Below are 18,008 nucleotides of genomic sequence, written 5' to 3'. Positions count from 1 at the left end.
TCTCGTTTTTTTAAAGGTTTTTCTTTCCCGTTTGACATCCTGATTTTTTCTGCACCATTCCGGCGTTTTGTATCTACCTGATGCGCGACGAGTCAGAACTTCTGAACCGGTAGGTTGAGCGCCGCGCACGCGCAGTAGTTTCCGGGGCGCGATTTTTTTTGCCATTGCATTATTTTTTTTTAATTTATTAGTAAAGCATGTGCGTTTAAATTTAGCGAAGTACTATACCTGAAACTACTATACAAAACAACAATGTGAATTCACATTTATTAATATATTAAGAAAATACCAGTTTCTATGCCGGTCGTGTCATTTTATTTTGTTTCATTTATCCACCACATCTTAAAGGCTGGTCCGTGAAAATATTGTCCGACACTAAACCGGTCCGTGAAAATATTGTCCGACATTAAACCGGTCCGAGGCGCAAAAGGCTGGGGACTACTGTGTTAAAAGACATTTAGAATGAAGTTTGTCACTAACGGCTTTTGGCCGCAGATACTTGCGGGATCTGTGACGTCACCGCACACGTTGCTATTGGAAATGTGTAAATCCTCTCGTTCGGCAGTCGGCAGAGTCTTCAATGAGAGCAGACGTGTTTTGGGCTCTCCCCTAACGCGGCAAGTTGTCATCTGAAGACAATGAAAGTAAAACAAATGTAAATTATATTAAATATGACAATATTAAGTTAATGTTCCATAATCTGACAAAGTTTATGTCCGTATCTGTTCCTGATTTAGGAACGCCGCGATATGCTCCATGTTTCTCTACACATCAGAGAGGTACAGGTCTTAATGTGATTGCACGGTATATCTGTACATCAAAATCAATACGACTCAAACTGTGCTGTTGATCTGGTAGAAAAAAAACACCATAACATAATCAGGCTAATTATGAAAAAAGAGAACAGGCTAAATAATAGCCAAGTGTGCTGACGAGTTTGCTAACTCTATAATAGTCTTTATAACACAGCTTAATTAGTTCCTCATCCTGAAAAAAATATACATACCGTAATTTCCGGACTATTAAGCGCACCCAAATATAAGCCGCACCCACTGAATTGGACTCAGATTTTTTTTTTAACATAAATAAGCCGCACCTGTCTATAAGCCTGTCTAGAAATCTACATTGAAACTTATGAACTTTACACAAGCTTTAACGAAAGACAGTGTCTGTTACACGGCTTGTATCTAAACAGGAGCCTACCAAAAAAAGTCATTGTTCACTGTCTTCCTCCTTCCTTTCACAACTATTTCTCTTGAGAGTTTTTCTTGTGGCATCGGCGTGTGTTTAAAAATCACCATCGGTGAAGCTTTTCTCCCGAAGCCGTGCAGCTCAGAACACAGGTGAAGTGCGTCTTTTCATGCCCGGTTGTTTTCAGCGTGACGAATGATTCGCTTTTCCTGTAGACAGTCCGAGTGAACGGCAGGTCAAACGTCAGAGAAACCTCATCCATATTTATGATGTGGTGCGGCCCGATTCAGTGGGAGCGCATCTGATTTCATATAAAGAGTTTCATTGGTTCACCTGAACCCGTTCAGAAATTTTATTGGTCTAATGTTATGAGGGCTCGGTTTTTTGGCTTGAAGCTTGTGAAACCGGGAAAAACCCAGGAAAAATCCATAAATTAGCCCCTTCATTGTTTAAGCTGCGGGGTTCAAAGCGTGGGAAAAAGTAGCGTCTTATAGTCTGGAAAATACGGTAATCCATTTCCTCTAAAGTTATACTTATTTTGGTGATGAAAGCTGATTTGAAGATGCTTCAAGCTCTTGGAGCTCTTATCTTCTTACTTATTCCTCAATTCTTGCCATGTCCACTACTATTAGAAAAGTTCTACAAAAAATAATATGATTACTGATTATTATTAAGTCTTTGTATACATATAAATATTTAGAAATGTATGTAAATATATACAGTATCTCGCAAAAGTGAGTACACCCCTCAAATTTCGGCAATTGTTTTATTATATGTTCTCAAGGGACATTACTATAGACATGAAACTTGGATATATTTTAGAGTAGTCAATTAACAAATAACTGGCAACAAAAGTGAGTACACCCTTAATGAATGTATGTCATATAACAATGTATGTCGTTTAACAATGCAAACCAGAAAATATACTAAAATGGTTGCTGAAATGTGAGGGGTGTACCCACTTTTTGTGTGTATATATATATATATATATATATATATATATATATATATATATATATATATATATATATATATATATATATATATATATATATATATATATATATATATATATATATATATATATATTAGTTGTATATTATTGTTCTGAATGCTCTTCTTGCTGTCTTTCATTACTTCCGGCTTTCGTGATTGTAAAGATGACACACATCGATGTGCCCCAGCCTCCTGCTCCACCTGTCTCCAGAAATGGTACCTCTCACACCATTGCTTATTTTAAACACTTAATTGTTTAGGAGACATACTAAACAATTGCAGTTAGCATCCTTAAAAAAAGAAAACAACTAAAACAATACACGTTTTGCTCCTCCCTCCAGTTCTGCACACTTACATATAAACTTAATTATATATTCATTACATATAATCCCAGTTAAATCCATTTTCACACTTGGTTGTAGAACTATATTATGCAAAGATGTTCACGTGATACAAATAGAAAATACAAAAAAATCACATGAAAGGCAAGACAAAATTTTGGGGACACCTTCTTCAGTATTTTTAACATTTTTTTTTTTAATCAACATTGTACATTAACACTAAAGACATCCAAACTATGAAAAAACATATATAGAATTATGTAGTAAACAAAAAGTGTTAAATATCCCAGAATATGTTTTATATTTTAGACTGTCCAAGGTAACTAGATTTATCCTTGACAGCTTGGCAACTCATGGCATTCTCTTTTTATTTTCAATTCACACAATGTTAATTTGTGACATTTGATTGCAATCTTAATGTACTTTATACCATCTTGTGTCGAGGAAGTCATTAACCTGATTAGTGCTACTGCAACTACTGAAAGAATCCATTTTATGGCAAGAAACACTACTAGAAAGGAGAAAAGACAATCCATCTTTTGTTTACGAAATGAACGTCAGTTAATCTGAAAAATCAGAAGAACTTCAAATTTATTCTTAAATGCAGTCTCCAAAACCATCAAAAGCTATAATGAAACAGGCTCTCATCAGGACCATCCCAGGAAAGGAAGACCAAGGGCTACCTCTACTACATAGGAAACATTTAGAATTTACTTAAATTAGAATTACCAGCCTCAGAAAATCCAGATTGACATAAATGTATCATAGAGTTCAAGTGGCAGACATTCTCAACATCCACTGTTTTGAGTCAGGCCTTAGTGGTCGAATTACGGCAAATAAACCATTGCTTCAGAAGAACAACAGAAAGAAGAGACTTGCTTGGGCCAAGAAACACAAGCAATGGACATTAGATCAGTGGAAAACTGTCCTTCGGTGTGATGAGTCCAAATTTGACACATGGCTGCCTCATCATTTTAAAGCAACATGTCATCCCACCTGGTTTTCATTTACTGGTACCTGCATTTGTTTTCCAACAGGACAACGACCCCAAATACACAACTAGGTTATAAGATCTATTTATTCAAGAAGGAGACTGATGGAATTCTACATCAGATGACCTGGCCTCTCTGCAATCGCCATGGTCTAAATCCAGTTCAGATGGTTTGGGATAGGTTGGACTGGAGAAGAAAAAGCAGCTAACAAGTACTCAACACTTCTATAAACTCTTCAAGATTATTAGAAAGTAATTTCAGGTGACTAACTCATGCCAAGAGAATGCCAAGAGAGGTCTCAAATCTGTCACAAAAGGGTGGCTACTTTGAAGAATTGAAAAATATAAAACATACTCTGGGTTAACCACTGATAGAGAGGTAGTGTCTGGTATTTCACATGTACCTAATCTGTCTGCCAGCTGGCAAGATATTAAATGTGTAGATACAGTTATATGCAAAAGTTTAGGAACCCCTGACAATGTCCATGATTTTCATTTATAAATATTTGGGTGTTTGGATCAGCAATTTCATTTTGATCTATCAAATAACTGAAGGACACAGTAATATTTCAGTAGTGAAAAGAGGTTTATTGGATTAACAGAAAATGCGCAATATGCATCAAAACGAAATTAGACAGGTGCATAAATTTGGGCACACTTGTCATTTTGTTAATTTGAATACCTGTAACTACTTAGCACTGATTAATTGGAACACACAATTGGTTTGGTGAGCTCATTAAGCCTTGAACTTCATAGACAGGTGCATCCCATCATGAGAAAAGGTATTTGAGGTGGCCAATTGCAAGTTGTTGTTCTCTTTGACTCTCCTCTGAAGAGTGGCAACATGGGGGTCTCAAAACAACTCTCAAATGACCTGAAAACAAAGATTGTTTAACATTATGGTTTAGGGGAAGGCTACAAAAAGTTATCGCAGAGATATAAGCTGTCAGTGTCCACTGTGAGGAACATAGTGAGGAAATGGAAGACCACAGGCACAGTTCTTGTTAACGGCAGAAGTGGCAGGCCATAAAAAATTGGAGAGGCAAAGGCGAAGGATGGTAAGAACAGTCAAAAACAGCCCACAGACTACCTCCAAAGACCTACAACATCAACTTGCAGCAGATGGTGTCACTGTGCATCGTTCAACAATTCAGCGCACTTTGCACAAGGACAAGCTATATGGGAGAGTGATGCGAAAGAAGCCTTTTCTGCACACACGCCACAAACGGAGTCGCTTGAGGTATGCAAACGCACTTTTGGACAAGCCAGCTTCATTTTGGAATAGCGTGAAGAAGGTGCTGTGGACTGATGAAACAAAGATTGAGTTATTTGGTCATAACAAGGGGCGTTATGCATGGTGGCAAAAGAACACAGAGTTCCTATGCAAAAACACTTGCTACCCACAGTAAAGTTTGGGGCGAGGTTCCATTATGCTGTGGGGCTGTGTGGCCAGTGCTGGTACTGGGAATCTGGTTGAAGTTGAGGGTCACATGGATTCCACTCAATATCAGCAGATTCTTGAGAATAACGTTGAGGAATCAGTCACAAAGGTGAAGTTACGCAAGGGCTGGATATTTCAACAAGACAACGACCCATAACACTGCTTAAAATCGACTCAGGCATTTATGCAGAGGAACAAGTACAATGTTCTGGAATGGCTATCCCAGTCCCCAGACCTGAATGTCATTGAACATCTGTGGGGTGATTTGAAGCGGGCTGTCCATGCTCGGCAACCATCAAACCTAACTGAACTGGATATGTTTTGTAAGGGGAAATGGTCCAAAATATGTTCATCCAGAATCCAGACACTCATTACAGGCTATAGGAAGCTTCTAGAGGCTGTTATTTTTGCTAAAGGAGGCTCTACTAAATATTGATGTGATTTTTCTGTTGGGGTGCCCACATTTATGCACTTGTCTAATTTCGTTTTGATGCATATTGCTCCTTTTCTGTTAATCCAATAAACCTGATTTCACTACTCAAATATTAATGTTTCCTTAAGTTTTTTGACAGATCAAATATTTATAATATTTATAAATAAAAATCATGGACATTGTCAGTGGTTTCTAAACTTTTGCATATAACTGTATATGGCAATACACATGCTTTTCTACTGGAGAGTCTAATCACAATTTGATGAGATCTTAGTACAGTCCATTTGATGATTTGTTGTTTCTTGAAGGTTGTATGTTGAGGTCGGCCAGGCAGGAAGGGTTAAAGAACTTTAAGGTTCATCAGCCTGGCATGTGTACACCAAGGTAACTATAAACTTATCCTTAAGTTGTTATTATACATTAATCTGTAGTCACCCTTGGGTAATTGTAATAATTCTTGCTTGGCTAACTCTTACTCTCTTCCATTGTTATAGTAAATCTCAGTGGATGACAAGTTATATGGAGAGCTTCGGTCCTCCGGGAGATTTACCTCGTGCTATAAGGACAACGAAACCCCCTTTGCATTCAAACTTTCAAAACACTACTGAAAGATGTAAAGAGTACCAGGCCAACTACAGGCATAAGGTAAAAACCATTGTGCTAATTACAACATGGTGAACACAGTAGTACAAAGAATGATTTTTAGGCTCTATTCTATTAATATTTGGCAGGCCTGCTTATCCAGAGCTACTTACCTCATGTTTATAAAAAAAGATCAGGGATGGAAAGTATTATAAAAGTAACTATTAAGGTATGATCTAGACAGATAAGAGTTCCTGATTGCTACTGCTTTGTGACACTCTGATATAGTTACATTTATTATCCAATTTATTTATCTGAAACTGCGTTTTTTGTTCTTTTCACAATATAAAGTGATTTCATATGACTGCTTTTTGCCAAATATTAGTAAAGTGTGCTTGTTTGCAAGATTATTCTTATCAAATTGGATCCATAAGGAAATTGTTATACAGCTTATAGCAAGAAACGGTCCTGGTAAAGCCCATTACCTTGTGTTGATAAAAAATGACCCATTTTATGCCTGTTGTGTTCTCTTCCCTTACAGAAAAAACAAAATTGTTTGCCACTCAAGGCTGAAAATCCTGCCACATGTAACTTCCAGTGCAAAAGTCAGTCTAAGTGGATGACTAATTATACAGAAAACTTTGGTTTTCAGCGAGTTGTCCAGCAAAAACAAAAAAAAACTGTTTGGACTTCAACTTTTAAGACTACACCTGAAACTCTGACTGTGGACAAATATCGGCGCACAGAGTACCAGGCTGTCTACGGTCCTAAGGTAATATAACTTTCTGCTCTAATCACAAAATAGCAGATGCAATAGTACTTACAATGTTTTCCAGAATCCATTACATTTTTTTATATGGCAGGCTTTCTTATCCAGAGCTACATTTACATTATAATACTAAAACTCTCTTGGAGAGGAGAAAACAGAACAAGTTGCTTTCATTTGTGATTATTGTTTATTTAAGTGCTTATAGGTACATGTCTGGTTTACCTAAAGATAGACTTAATGATCTCAATTGTGATAATTAAACTTTTATACTTAAAATGATCTATCCCTTGTGTCTAGTGTCTCTTTTATATGAAATTGTAGTCATAATAACATAATAATTGTCATTTTTCTTTCGTTTATGTCTCTTCTCAACAGTTCCGAACTGCGCACTTCAATGTTACACTCTACAGACAGATCCACGGGACAGCTTAAAAGGTATTTCTTAAAAATAGATGCCAACTTGACTAGAGGGGTTTCTAAACAGTCAGTATAATCTTTTATAACATCATATTCCAGCCCATTGCTAGTGCTGAATATATACAACCCACTAATCAACAGCATCTTACCATACCATTGAAAAGCTTGTGTTTTTATTACAACTTATTCCTGGATTTAGGATGTAAATATATTTTACAGAGCACATCATAGAGTAATCTAGCTGAGTTCAGAGCTGTGCTTTCTCTTTCTCTATTTTACACCAGGTTATCGATAACACCACATCCATCCTTGGCGGTGAGTCCAAGAAAGTTTGCGGTGATCTCGGAGAGGAGGTTGTAAAGCAAGTGTTTAGATAAAATGTTTTTGGTTCAGCCAACCTTTGTGTGTTTTATTCAGGTGTGTGCAAGCATTAAGTTAGTTAAACAGTTATGTTGGGTTCTGCCATTGTATAAGATGATTGTAAGCCAATTAGCGTTTTTGCTCGGTTGATCAATTATTGTCACGGTGAATTAACCTGGTCGAAACTCAGTGTTCACCCACCCCCCTGAGAAGTTTCCTCACTCATACACTCAGAAAGAAAAGGCGGGGTTTGGGTGATGCCACCTCAACCTTCAGAGTTTCCAATGTGAGAACTAACGAGACCTGGAGTGACGTCACGTCAGTATGGAGCGCTGAATCCAAATTACAATTATGGATGAAAAAAAAAGCTCTAAACACTCAGGAACCCAATTTAGAATAAAAAAGGAAAGAAGTAGGGAGGAAACGTGCAGAAGATAAAGGTGTGTATGCAGCTCTATCATTCTTCTCGTTATGATGATAGTGTAGGATAAATTAACATTTAATTTATAGTATGTAGTTTAGCATAATGTGTGTAACAAAACAATTACAACCTAATTAGTCCAGTTGGATTGTAGTTTAACTAGCACTTATTGACTTGGTTGCCTTGTATTGAGGTGATGTCATAAAGGTCCTGAACCGGGTTCAGTAAGTGAAATCTCCAGTGCAGCTTAAACGGCTTTATTTTACAAGACATGTAAGACAGCTAATCAATGAGGGAGACGTTGGGTCGTGGCATGGTTCACCAGGGCGTTATTCAAGCTGGAACCGCCATTGCAGGTTGGTGGTATTTTGAGAGTTATAAATGATAGAAGAAACTACACCCGTGGCCTTATTTGCGTGATTCTTTTAGTTTTAAGTCGTTGAAAAGAAGGTTTTGGGCTCATGATAATTTATTAGATATTAACCAGTTTAACTATAATATACTTATAATATACATCATAGTACAGTGGAACCTCGGGTTACGAATTTAATTCGTTCCGGTACTTTATTCGTAACCTGAAAAGTTCGTATCCCGATACAAATTTCCCCATAATAATGAACAGAAACTTCGGTAATTCGTTCTGGACAACCAAAAATATTACTTAAATAAAAATAAAGCCAGTATTCACTAATATTATTTACTTTTAACATGTTATATTAAAATCATACCACATAAAAACATACAAAAGAGGAAAAGATCTTTACCGGGTACTTTCCTTTGAGAAGACTCGCTGCAGGAGACGACGTCAGAGAAGGGGAGGAGGGAGAGTTATTGTTTGAAGGAGAATCTTATTATATTATATTATTATATATTATTATATATTATATTATAGAATATTAAAGACAGTGTTATTAACACGAACGCTGAGACAATTGTTGCATTAGAGGAAAATGAGAGCTGTTTCTTTAAGGCTACTATCAGTTGGTATTGAAGTCCAGAGTGAAATTCATTATGGGTATTGTACTGGAAAAGACTGTAACCCTGCTAATCTATCTTCATAAAAACAAGTAAAGTGGTTATGCATCGGCTAATGTTGTCCATCTCATCATTCCACGAGCATCAACTAACGAGTTGTTACGCTGCCGCCGGGAAAAGTTCAAGCGGATAAGTAACACGATGCTCTCGCTAGGGACACAGGACGCTAACTAATGTGACGAGCTGCGTGGATAGAGCAAAAACAACCAACTTGCCTGCGATTTTTTGGTGAGCGACGTTCGTATCCCGATATATTGTTCGTAACCAGGGGCAAAAATTTTGATGAACTGCGATTCGTAACCTGAATTATACGTATGCCGGGGCGTTCGTAACCCGAGGTTCCACTGTACTTTGATACTTAAGTACATTTGAAGGCAAATACTTTTGTACTTTTACGGGAGTAATATTTTACCTACTGTATCTCTACTTTTACACCACTGGTTAGAAGCAGGAAAAATGGGCAACCGTAAGGATTTGAGCGAGTTTGACAAGGGACAAATTGTGATGGCTAGATGACTGGGTCAAAGCATCGACAAAACTTTAGCTCTTGTCGGATGTTCCTGGTCTGCAGTGGTCAGTATTTATCAAAAGTGGTTTACGGTATGAAAAGTGGTGAACCAGTGACAGGGTCATGGGCAGCCAAAGCCCATTGATGCACATGGGGAGAGAAGGCTGGCCCGTGTGGTCTGGTCCAACAGACGAGCTACTATAGCTGAAATTGCTGAAGAAGTTTATGCTGTTCTAATAGAAAGGTGCCGGAATAAACAGTGCATCGCAGTTTTTTGCGTACTGGGCTGCGTAGCCACAGCCCAGTCAGGGGCCAATGGCTTTGGGCAATGTTCTGCTGGGAAATTTGTGGTCCGACCATCAGGTATGTCATCGTTGCAGAACATATACACCCTTTCATAAAAAACGTTTTTCCCTGATGGCTGTGGCCTCCTTTAGAAAGATAATGTTCCCTGTCACAAAAGCAAAAATGGTTCAGGAATGGTTTGAGGAGCACAACGAGTTTGAAGTGTTGACTTGGCCTTTTTTCCAAATCTCAATCAAACCGAGCCATTTTCAAATACCATTTTCGTATTCTTAAAATGTGTGGGTTTTTTTTATTTCCTCAGTTTAAACATGCTATATTTTTTTAGTGCTGTATTGTGAATAAAATATAAATTTAGGATATTTGCAAATCATTGCATTCTGTTTTTATTCACACTTTCCACAATCTACCAACCTTTTGGAAATTGAGTTTATATACTATCAGTCAAAATGTTTAGAACACCCCCATTTTTTCAGGCTTTTAATGACAGTTTTAAAGTGCAGTGAATAACCTGAAATGATACACAGATAAGTTGTAAACTGTCAGAGGTAAAAAAAAATAAATAAAAAAAACCCTGAGAACTACTTTACATTTTAAAGTAATATAAAAAGCCCTTTTTCAAAGCGCAAGTACTGCCTTAACAACATACAGCCATTTTGCAGTAATGGAAGTAAATTGAGCCTTGAGAGTTGATGTTATCAATTTCCTACAGGTGTCCCTGAAAGGATGGTTCCTCTGCGTGTAAGACACCAACTGCCAAACATAGAGGAAGACATATGTTGGTCTGGGACTCTGGTTGGATCTAGGTTCGACGACTTGCACAGATTGAGTGACACCCTGAACCAAAACTATTACCACAGGGGTTCATCCTACATCAAGATAATGACCGAAAACTTATCTAGAGGCTGTGTCAGAATTAACTTAGAAAAAAAGGACAAGATGGTATGAATCACATCATGCAATTTGCCAGCTCAAAGAATTAAAGTCTATCAAGCTTGGTTAGAATAGACTGGACAGAAGGCTAGAAGCAAAGCAAAGAGTGCTTTACATTTGTGGAAACATCTGCAACAGTGTTGGGAGAAATCATTTCTGAACAATATTTAATTTTTGTTGTTGAAAGAATGCCACAAGTGTGTTTGGCTGTTATATCTGAAAAATGTGGCTACTTAGATTCAAACTTGGATTACGTGCATTAAATGTTGGACAACATTTTGTTAAACAAATGGTTTCTTTTAATGTCCAGTTTTTAATTTGTTCTATGCTTTAATTTAAAAGTACACTAGGCATTAAACAGTGAGACAGTATACCGTATTATCATACTGTATATACCCAAATATATAATATACCCACAGTGAAGTATGGAGGTGAGACTGAAATATAATATGAAGCTTCTTTTCTGCAAATGGAACTGGAACATGTAATTAAAATGAAAGATGAATGAAGCAGTGTAATTGGACATATTATTTCGGTAATGATAGACATTTTAGAAAACTGACTGACTTAAATCGTTTTGAAGATTTCCAGAGGATTTTAAACGAGTGAATCTATAATGCGGGATTTTCATAACCTTTAGGAATTCAATTTTTTTGCATGAATAGGCCAAAAATTTAAGCCAACCTAATTACTTATTACCAGAGAAATGGTAAAGCTGTATTTGCATAAATTTCTTATGTACATGCACTGAAAATGTATATTAAATAACAATAAAAACAACAAAAGGGTCCAAATACTTATTTAAATTTACTGTATGCATGAATAGTGTTTTAATTACATTAAAATATGTTTATGAAAAAAATAAAACACATAATTGAATGATATAAATAAAATGTGCTTATTACTAAAAGTTAAATAAATTCCCTTTTCCTAAATACTTCTCAGCTCCTTTTCTTACTGGTGAAATTTTATTTCCCTGTGCTGCACACCACCATACACTTTGTGTGAGGACCAGATGTTAATATGAGCATGTTGTAAGATAGTGATTGCATTAGGATTTTTTTTTTTTAACAAAATAACCAAAAAAACTAATTATAAATGAATAATAAATAAATAAACAGTGCTCTTTGATCCTGGCTTTCTTTTTTCTTTCTTTTCTTTCCATCAAAATTCTATAACGAAAACCATCACATGCTAACTGTTCACACCATTAACTAATAATTCCTATCATTAATGATGTCATAATGATCCTTATTGTGCCAAGTAGATAATGTCATCTACTGCCTAGTGTCCTTTATAAATTACCGAATGTGTTATATTGGTCTTTAATCTTATCCACTAGACATCAAATTATCAGTAGAGGCCCACAAGATCCATAACGGTTCCCATTATAAATGTTACAATTCCCATTAAAACTGAAAAAATCTATCAGGGTTTCCACTGATTTTTTCCCAGTAGTCTCTGCTTGAATGTACTATCTAAAGACCATAAATATCGACTAACTGTATTTATACATAAAGGAAAATCTATAAAAGCACAGATCTTTGCACAGCCCACGTTACTCTGTGAGTGAATGATTCAAAAGATTGGAGCTGAAACACGTTTTGTACAGACAGTGCGCATGCACGCGAGCTTAGAAACGGCGGCGCGCGGAGAAGCGCCTCAGCCAATCGGATCGTCTCTGGGAGTCACAGCTGACAACGAAAAACAAAGAAAGGCATGTTTTTCCCCTTCAAAGCTTCTCATACCAGGTAATTGCCAAGACGAAAGATGGAGGAAATTCCCACCACTTAACACTACACGGGAAACATTTTTTGACTCAACTTTACACTGTAAGTTGAAATCTCGATATTTGTTATGAAGTTGCAGCAGTCACGTGCCGAGTTTTTATTGCTGATGTTGAGGAACGCTGGCTGAACATTGTCAACTGCGTCAGTGCGTTGAGACGATACTGTGAACGAAATATGTGATTTGCTCGTGCTGGTGTGGTTTACTATCGGCAGGTATATAGTTAACCAAAACATGCATTTATTTAAACACAGCTTCACCTAATTACTACTGGTAAAAGTGTTTGAATACCAGTTACTTTTTTTCAAAACTGTGGCCATGAATTGTTCCTCTTTTGCTCATACACCGATAGGCCATATCATTAAGACCACTAGCAGGTGAAGTGAGTAACACTGATTAACACCTTACAATGGCACCTGTCTAAAGGTGATGGAAGCAGAAAAAACTGGCCACGTGTAAGCAACTTTGACAAGAGACAGATTGTGTTGGCAGGACAACTGGATCAGAGCATCTTCAAACCGTATGCGTCGACAGAGCAGACAGAATGCCCATGTTGCCCCATGACCACCGCAGAAAGCCATGGAAGAAAGTCCCCTGGTCTGATGAATCATGGTTTATTTTACATAATGTAAACAGCAGGGTGCATGTGTGTTGCTTACCTGGTGAAAATTTGAAGGCAAACTAACAGGCAGTGCATTAAGATATGGTTTACATGGGTTGGAGTGGAACATCTTGAGTGGCTTGCTAAAGAGATCTGACCTTAATCTTATTTCTAACCCTGACCCAACTGAATTCATTTTGTATGAGTTGGGACACTGACTGCACCCCAAGCCTCCTCGGCTTTCATCAGTATCTGACTTTGGTAATGCCCTTGTGGTGAAATGAGCACAAATCTCCATGACATATATTTTCTTATATAATTTATATATTTGTTACAGTGTATATAGTGTGCTTAAATCTACAAATCTGAATGACAGGATTTTTTTTCGGACAGTGGTTCCCCTCTTTTAAAGACACTAAGAATCCTATTTAAATAGGAAACATGAAAACGCCACTAAAACTGCAGTTACAAAAATTTAGTTTCAAACCAAAAAGTTTGAACAGCACACTTTTAAAGAAAATTGAAAAAGGGTTTACGTAAGACCTGTTTCATGCATAAACATTTGACCTGCCTGTGTCATATCAGGTGTGTAAAACATATTTACTTTAAATACAAGGCACAGGTAGTAAGCTTTGGTTTAATATTAACATCCTCCATTGATTTCTGAAGGTGTGTCCACACAAGTGAAAGTTTCAGTTCTGTGTATCATTAAGGCAGTTTCAAACAAGTTTTATCGCCTTCCTTTTTCACTTTAATTTCTTTTCTGTTTGAGTCTGTCTTTCCTTTTTCTCTGAGTTTTATTTGGATTTTCTTCTTTTCGATTCAGTCCTACCAGGTTTATATGCTTAGGGGATAAACACACTGGGTGATCCAGTAAAAGGGCAGGGCAAGTAAAGACGACAAAGCACAGTTCATCCCAGATTCTCTCAACTTTCAGTGTTGGATTGGACTGCTAGTGAATTATTGGATCATGCTAAGCCTTATCAAACTACCTCGACTCCTAACCATCAACCAAGTTCCAAATGTAAGTTCATCTGATTTTGTGAACAGCAAACTCCTAATAGTAATGCTAAAGCAGCTTTTCTTCTAAAAATTTATATTTGCTTTAAGAGGTTTCATCTTATTAGTAAATGTCTGTTAACAATGTGTAAGTTGGGAAGCCGGTATTATTATTTTATGCCTAGTTGTTTACCTTGGCCAGAAATAGAAGTCATTTATACTGTATAATGCTAATTAACTTTTTTTTTTTTTTTTTTTTTTAACACTGCAGGTGTTCCATGAAGATGGAATCATATCTGGGTATCGATATCCCTACAGCTCAGCAAAAGACTGTATTCTCAGTATCTTTCAGCTAACAAATGAAACCCTCAACATTTGGACCCACTTTCTTCCTACATGGTATAAACACAATGTAATTCGAGGAAAAAAAATCATAACAGGTGTACTGTTACAGGCAAATAATCAAAACCAAAGAAGTGTAATGATTTTCCAATAACAACATGTCCTGGTTGATTTCCCTTTTTTTTTTTTTTTTTTTTTTAGATTTTTTAATCATTCATTAATAAATAAATTAAAACCATACACTTTATTTCTTATAGTTGTGCTTAATATCCATGAAACAAAGTATGATGGCATATCTAATTGTTGCTTTTGCCAAAAACTCCAACAATTACACACAAATTAAATTTTTGTAGACCCCCACCATACATATCACCATGTACACTGACACTATAAAAACTTTAGTATATTTGGACAAGCACTTTTACAAACAGCTTGCAGCTGAATCTGCTATCTGAGCTAAATGGAAATATGACCATGTTGACTGATAAATGGTTGTTAATGGTACATGGTATATTACAGCCAAATACTGTGTTCGTTACTTGCACAAACTATTTCATCATTTCAATTATTGAATCTGGAGCCTATCCAGGAATCACTCTGTGAAAGGTGGGAATACACTATTTGCTTTTATGGCATTTGGCAGATGCTCTTATCCAGAGCGAATTACACAAGTAAATAAGACACCAGCTTATTAGTTGGTGCTGTGCACATAAACATTGTTCACATTTGGGCACATTTTATGTACACCAGGAGGAAATGTGTATGTAAATATAACCAATAATTGCAATGCATGATTTTGGGAGGTTTGAGGAAACTTGAGGACTCTGGAGAAGCATGGATTCACAATGGACAGTAACAGGAACTCATGATTTAAAAAAGAAATGACCGTTTATAAAGTATAGTTTTTCTAATAGAAGTCATCTAATTTGAGTAATTGTATTCTTTTGCTAGGTTCTTCTTGTGGAAGTTCCTTATGGTGCTTATAAAGGAAGACTGGCAGGACTCCTACTGCTGGCCTCTTCTGATCTTCCTGTTGTCTTGCTGCTTGTACCCACTGGCTTCTAGCTGTGCACACACCTTCAGTACTATGTCTGAACGTGCCAGACACATCTGCTTCTTTTTCGACTATGCAGCCCTGAGCTTCTACAGCTTAGGTCGGGAGGCTGGAATTTAACATGTTTTTCATGAGCAATAATTATTAAAATTAATCAACCATGTATTTGCCAGAGATCGATAAATTGTTACAGAACAAAGGAGAAGTTTACTTAAAATGTCTGTGTGGTTGCCCTTAATTAAAGTGATTGTGTTTTTTGTTTTGTTTGTGTGGCAACAGGTTCTGCCATCACATATTCTTCCTATATATTTCCTGAGAAATGGGTTAACAGCGTCTTCCATAAATATTACATTCCCACCGCCATTCTCAACTCTATCCTCTCCACTGGACTGGCCTGTTACTCAAGGTGAGATGGAAAATTCTGAATAATGCACTGCCTTGAAAAATGTCATGTCATTGCTAGTTTGAATAAAAATAAACATACTTGATACTGAACCTTCTTTAATTTAGTGAAATTTTTCCATGTTGAGTCCCATGTTGCTTCACCTCCTACAGTAGGGTAATTATTTTCTTCCAAACAATGTTAATGTCTCCTCTTCCCTGCCTACTAGTTGAAAACATTTTATTGTCATGAAATTCTAAAGCTTGAAACCTCATTAATTTCCATAACATTCCTATCTTTATATTATTTTTCTTTTAGGCTTGGATTGCCTTTTATTGAGTACAACTACCCTGTAAATAACAGGTAAATAACTTCATACTGAAATGTCTGGAACGATGGAAATGTATTTTCAAAATTTTCATCAAAAACAATTTCTAGGTTGGTTGAGAAAACAAGCATGAAACTAGGGAAAATTCTGCGGATTGTGTCCTTTGCATATCCGTATCTCTTTGACAATATTCCTTTATCCTATCGGGTAAGTACTTTCCAGACCTTGTCATTCGAACTGTTTTGATCATTGTGGGTTTTTTTTATCCAATTGTCAATCATTTTATGCTTTTGCAGATTTTTTTGTGTGTTGGAGAGGATTGCGCAGTCAATGAAGCCACTTTTGTTCACTTCCAGCACACTGCACTGGCACTAATTACAGGATTCCTCTTTGCTTCGCATCTACCTGAACGCCTGGCACCTGGAAGTTTTGACTATATAGGTGTTCTTTACCATTCAGTTAAACACATTTACTGTGTGATTTTATATATAAAATAATATATCACCATATAACACCATTCATGCAAGTTATGTTATTAGCTTATCAACTTGACTGTTTGTTTTAATGTGCTTTTTTTAAAATATTTTTTTCCTCCAGGACACAGTCACCAGCTCTTTCATGTGTTTGCAATCACTGGCACCTACTTCCAGCTCTCTGCCATTGAGCAAGACATGACCTTACGGAAGCAATGGCTTCTGACACATTCACAACCAATTACCTTCACCAACACAGTGGGTGCAGCGCTGCTTAGCGCAACCGTCAGTCTATGTATAATCTATGTCTTCAGTAAGGCACTTTTCTGCACAAGGATTTGTAAAGACGGTGATTTTGAAAAGGTCACATTTTCCTGCAGTTTCTGACTCGCATCATGCAAAATCATGTTTTATCTTGAGACGGGAAAAAAAAAGGTGATGATTTAAGTACTAAATCATATTCTACAAATTGCTGTGTTATCTTACTTATTTGACGTGTCCTGTTCGAGATCTGGTAATAAGGTTTTGTTATAAAATAGCCACATGTGCTGCAAACTGTGCCTTTCACTGAGTTGTGTTTACAATTATGATACTCAGTACATGATTCCCACGTGTACACTAAATATTTAAACAAAAAATCTGTACGTTTGAATTAAGTGTTTTTATTTGTAATAATTATCTATTTTATCAATAAACTGTTTTATATATCAATTAATAGTTTTGCTTTCAATTATGATTTTTATAAAATATGGAACTAATACAATATAAATGAATGCTAGAAAGAGCATTCCAAACCACACATTAGTCATTTTATTCATTTAACATTTTACAGCCCAGCGACACTAAATAGTATCATGATTTTTAATACTGAATTTCTGTTTTACTGGGTCAAAGTAGTCTCAAAACAGCATCAGGATTGTAGGAGAGAAAATGGATTTTCAAAACTAAATAAACATCATAAATTATACATTTACATTACATGCCCTGTAAAGTACACCTAATTATTTTTGAGAGCAAAGGATGAATGGGATAAGCTATCAGAAGTAGATTTCCAGAAATGTTGATACTAAGAGCATGACACATTTGGTGGCAATCCAGAAACAAATACAAATATATGAAACACACACACTATATATATATATATATATATATATATATATATATATATATATATATATATATATATATATATATATATATATAATGTGTGTGTGTGTGTGTCTGTATGTATGTACAGTATCTCACAAGAGTAAGTACACCCCTAAGTGATAGCAGCTATTGCTTTTGAGGTTGCAAAAGCAGAAGGTCCACTTGTCAGTG

The 18,008-nt window shown here is 36.3% G+C and overlaps 2 protein-coding genes across 7 annotated transcripts; both read left to right on the top strand.

The window, feature by feature from the left end:
- Positions 1–496: 496 nt before the first annotated feature.
- LOC124395740 lies at positions 497–11,486 on the top strand. Of its 3 annotated transcripts, XM_046864536.1 has the most exons (9): positions 497–644; positions 738–779; positions 2,352–2,403; positions 5,702–5,777; positions 5,888–6,038; positions 6,517–6,747; positions 7,120–7,179; positions 7,446–7,476; positions 10,501–11,483. In XM_046864536.1, exons 1-7 carry the CDS (start codon positions 639–641, stop codon positions 7,174–7,176), a joined length of 615 nt encoding a protein of 204 aa, XP_046720492.1. In that variant the 5' UTR covers positions 497–638; the 3' UTR covers positions 7,177–7,179; positions 7,446–7,476; positions 10,501–11,483. The 3 variants fall into 3 exon arrangements, with proteins under 3 accessions (XP_046720492.1, XP_046720493.1, XP_046720491.1); XM_046864537.1 differs by lacking the exon at positions 7,446–7,476 and having other exon boundaries at positions 10,501–11,486; XM_046864535.1 differs by lacking the exon at positions 10,501–11,483 and having other exon boundaries at positions 7,446–7,558.
- Positions 11,487–12,348: 862 nt separating this feature from the next.
- paqr5a (progestin and adipoQ receptor family member Va) lies at positions 12,349–17,399 on the top strand. Of its 4 annotated transcripts, none has more exons than XM_046863760.1 (9): positions 12,349–12,472; positions 13,937–14,134; positions 14,381–14,508; positions 15,403–15,605; positions 15,785–15,911; positions 16,206–16,250; positions 16,326–16,422; positions 16,512–16,656; positions 16,813–17,399. In XM_046863760.1, exons 2-9 carry the CDS (start codon positions 14,081–14,083, stop codon positions 17,073–17,075), a joined length of 1,062 nt encoding a protein of 353 aa, XP_046719716.1. In that variant the 5' UTR covers positions 12,349–12,472; positions 13,937–14,080; the 3' UTR covers positions 17,076–17,399. The 4 variants fall into 4 exon arrangements, with proteins under 4 accessions (XP_046719716.1, XP_046719715.1, XP_046719718.1 ...); XM_046863759.1 differs by having other exon boundaries at positions 12,405–12,553; XM_046863762.1 differs by lacking the exon at positions 12,349–12,472 and adding an exon at positions 12,607–13,106.
- The last annotated feature ends 609 nt before the right edge of the window (positions 17,400–18,008 follow it).

The sequence above is a fragment of the Silurus meridionalis genome, chromosome 13 (assembly GCF_014805685.1).
Source record: "Silurus meridionalis isolate SWU-2019-XX chromosome 13, ASM1480568v1, whole genome shotgun sequence".
NCBI lineage: Eukaryota > Metazoa > Chordata > Actinopteri > Siluriformes > Siluridae > Silurus > Silurus meridionalis.
The sequence above is the reverse complement of the archived record's forward strand: the minus strand, read 5'-3'. Positions and strand labels throughout refer to the sequence as shown.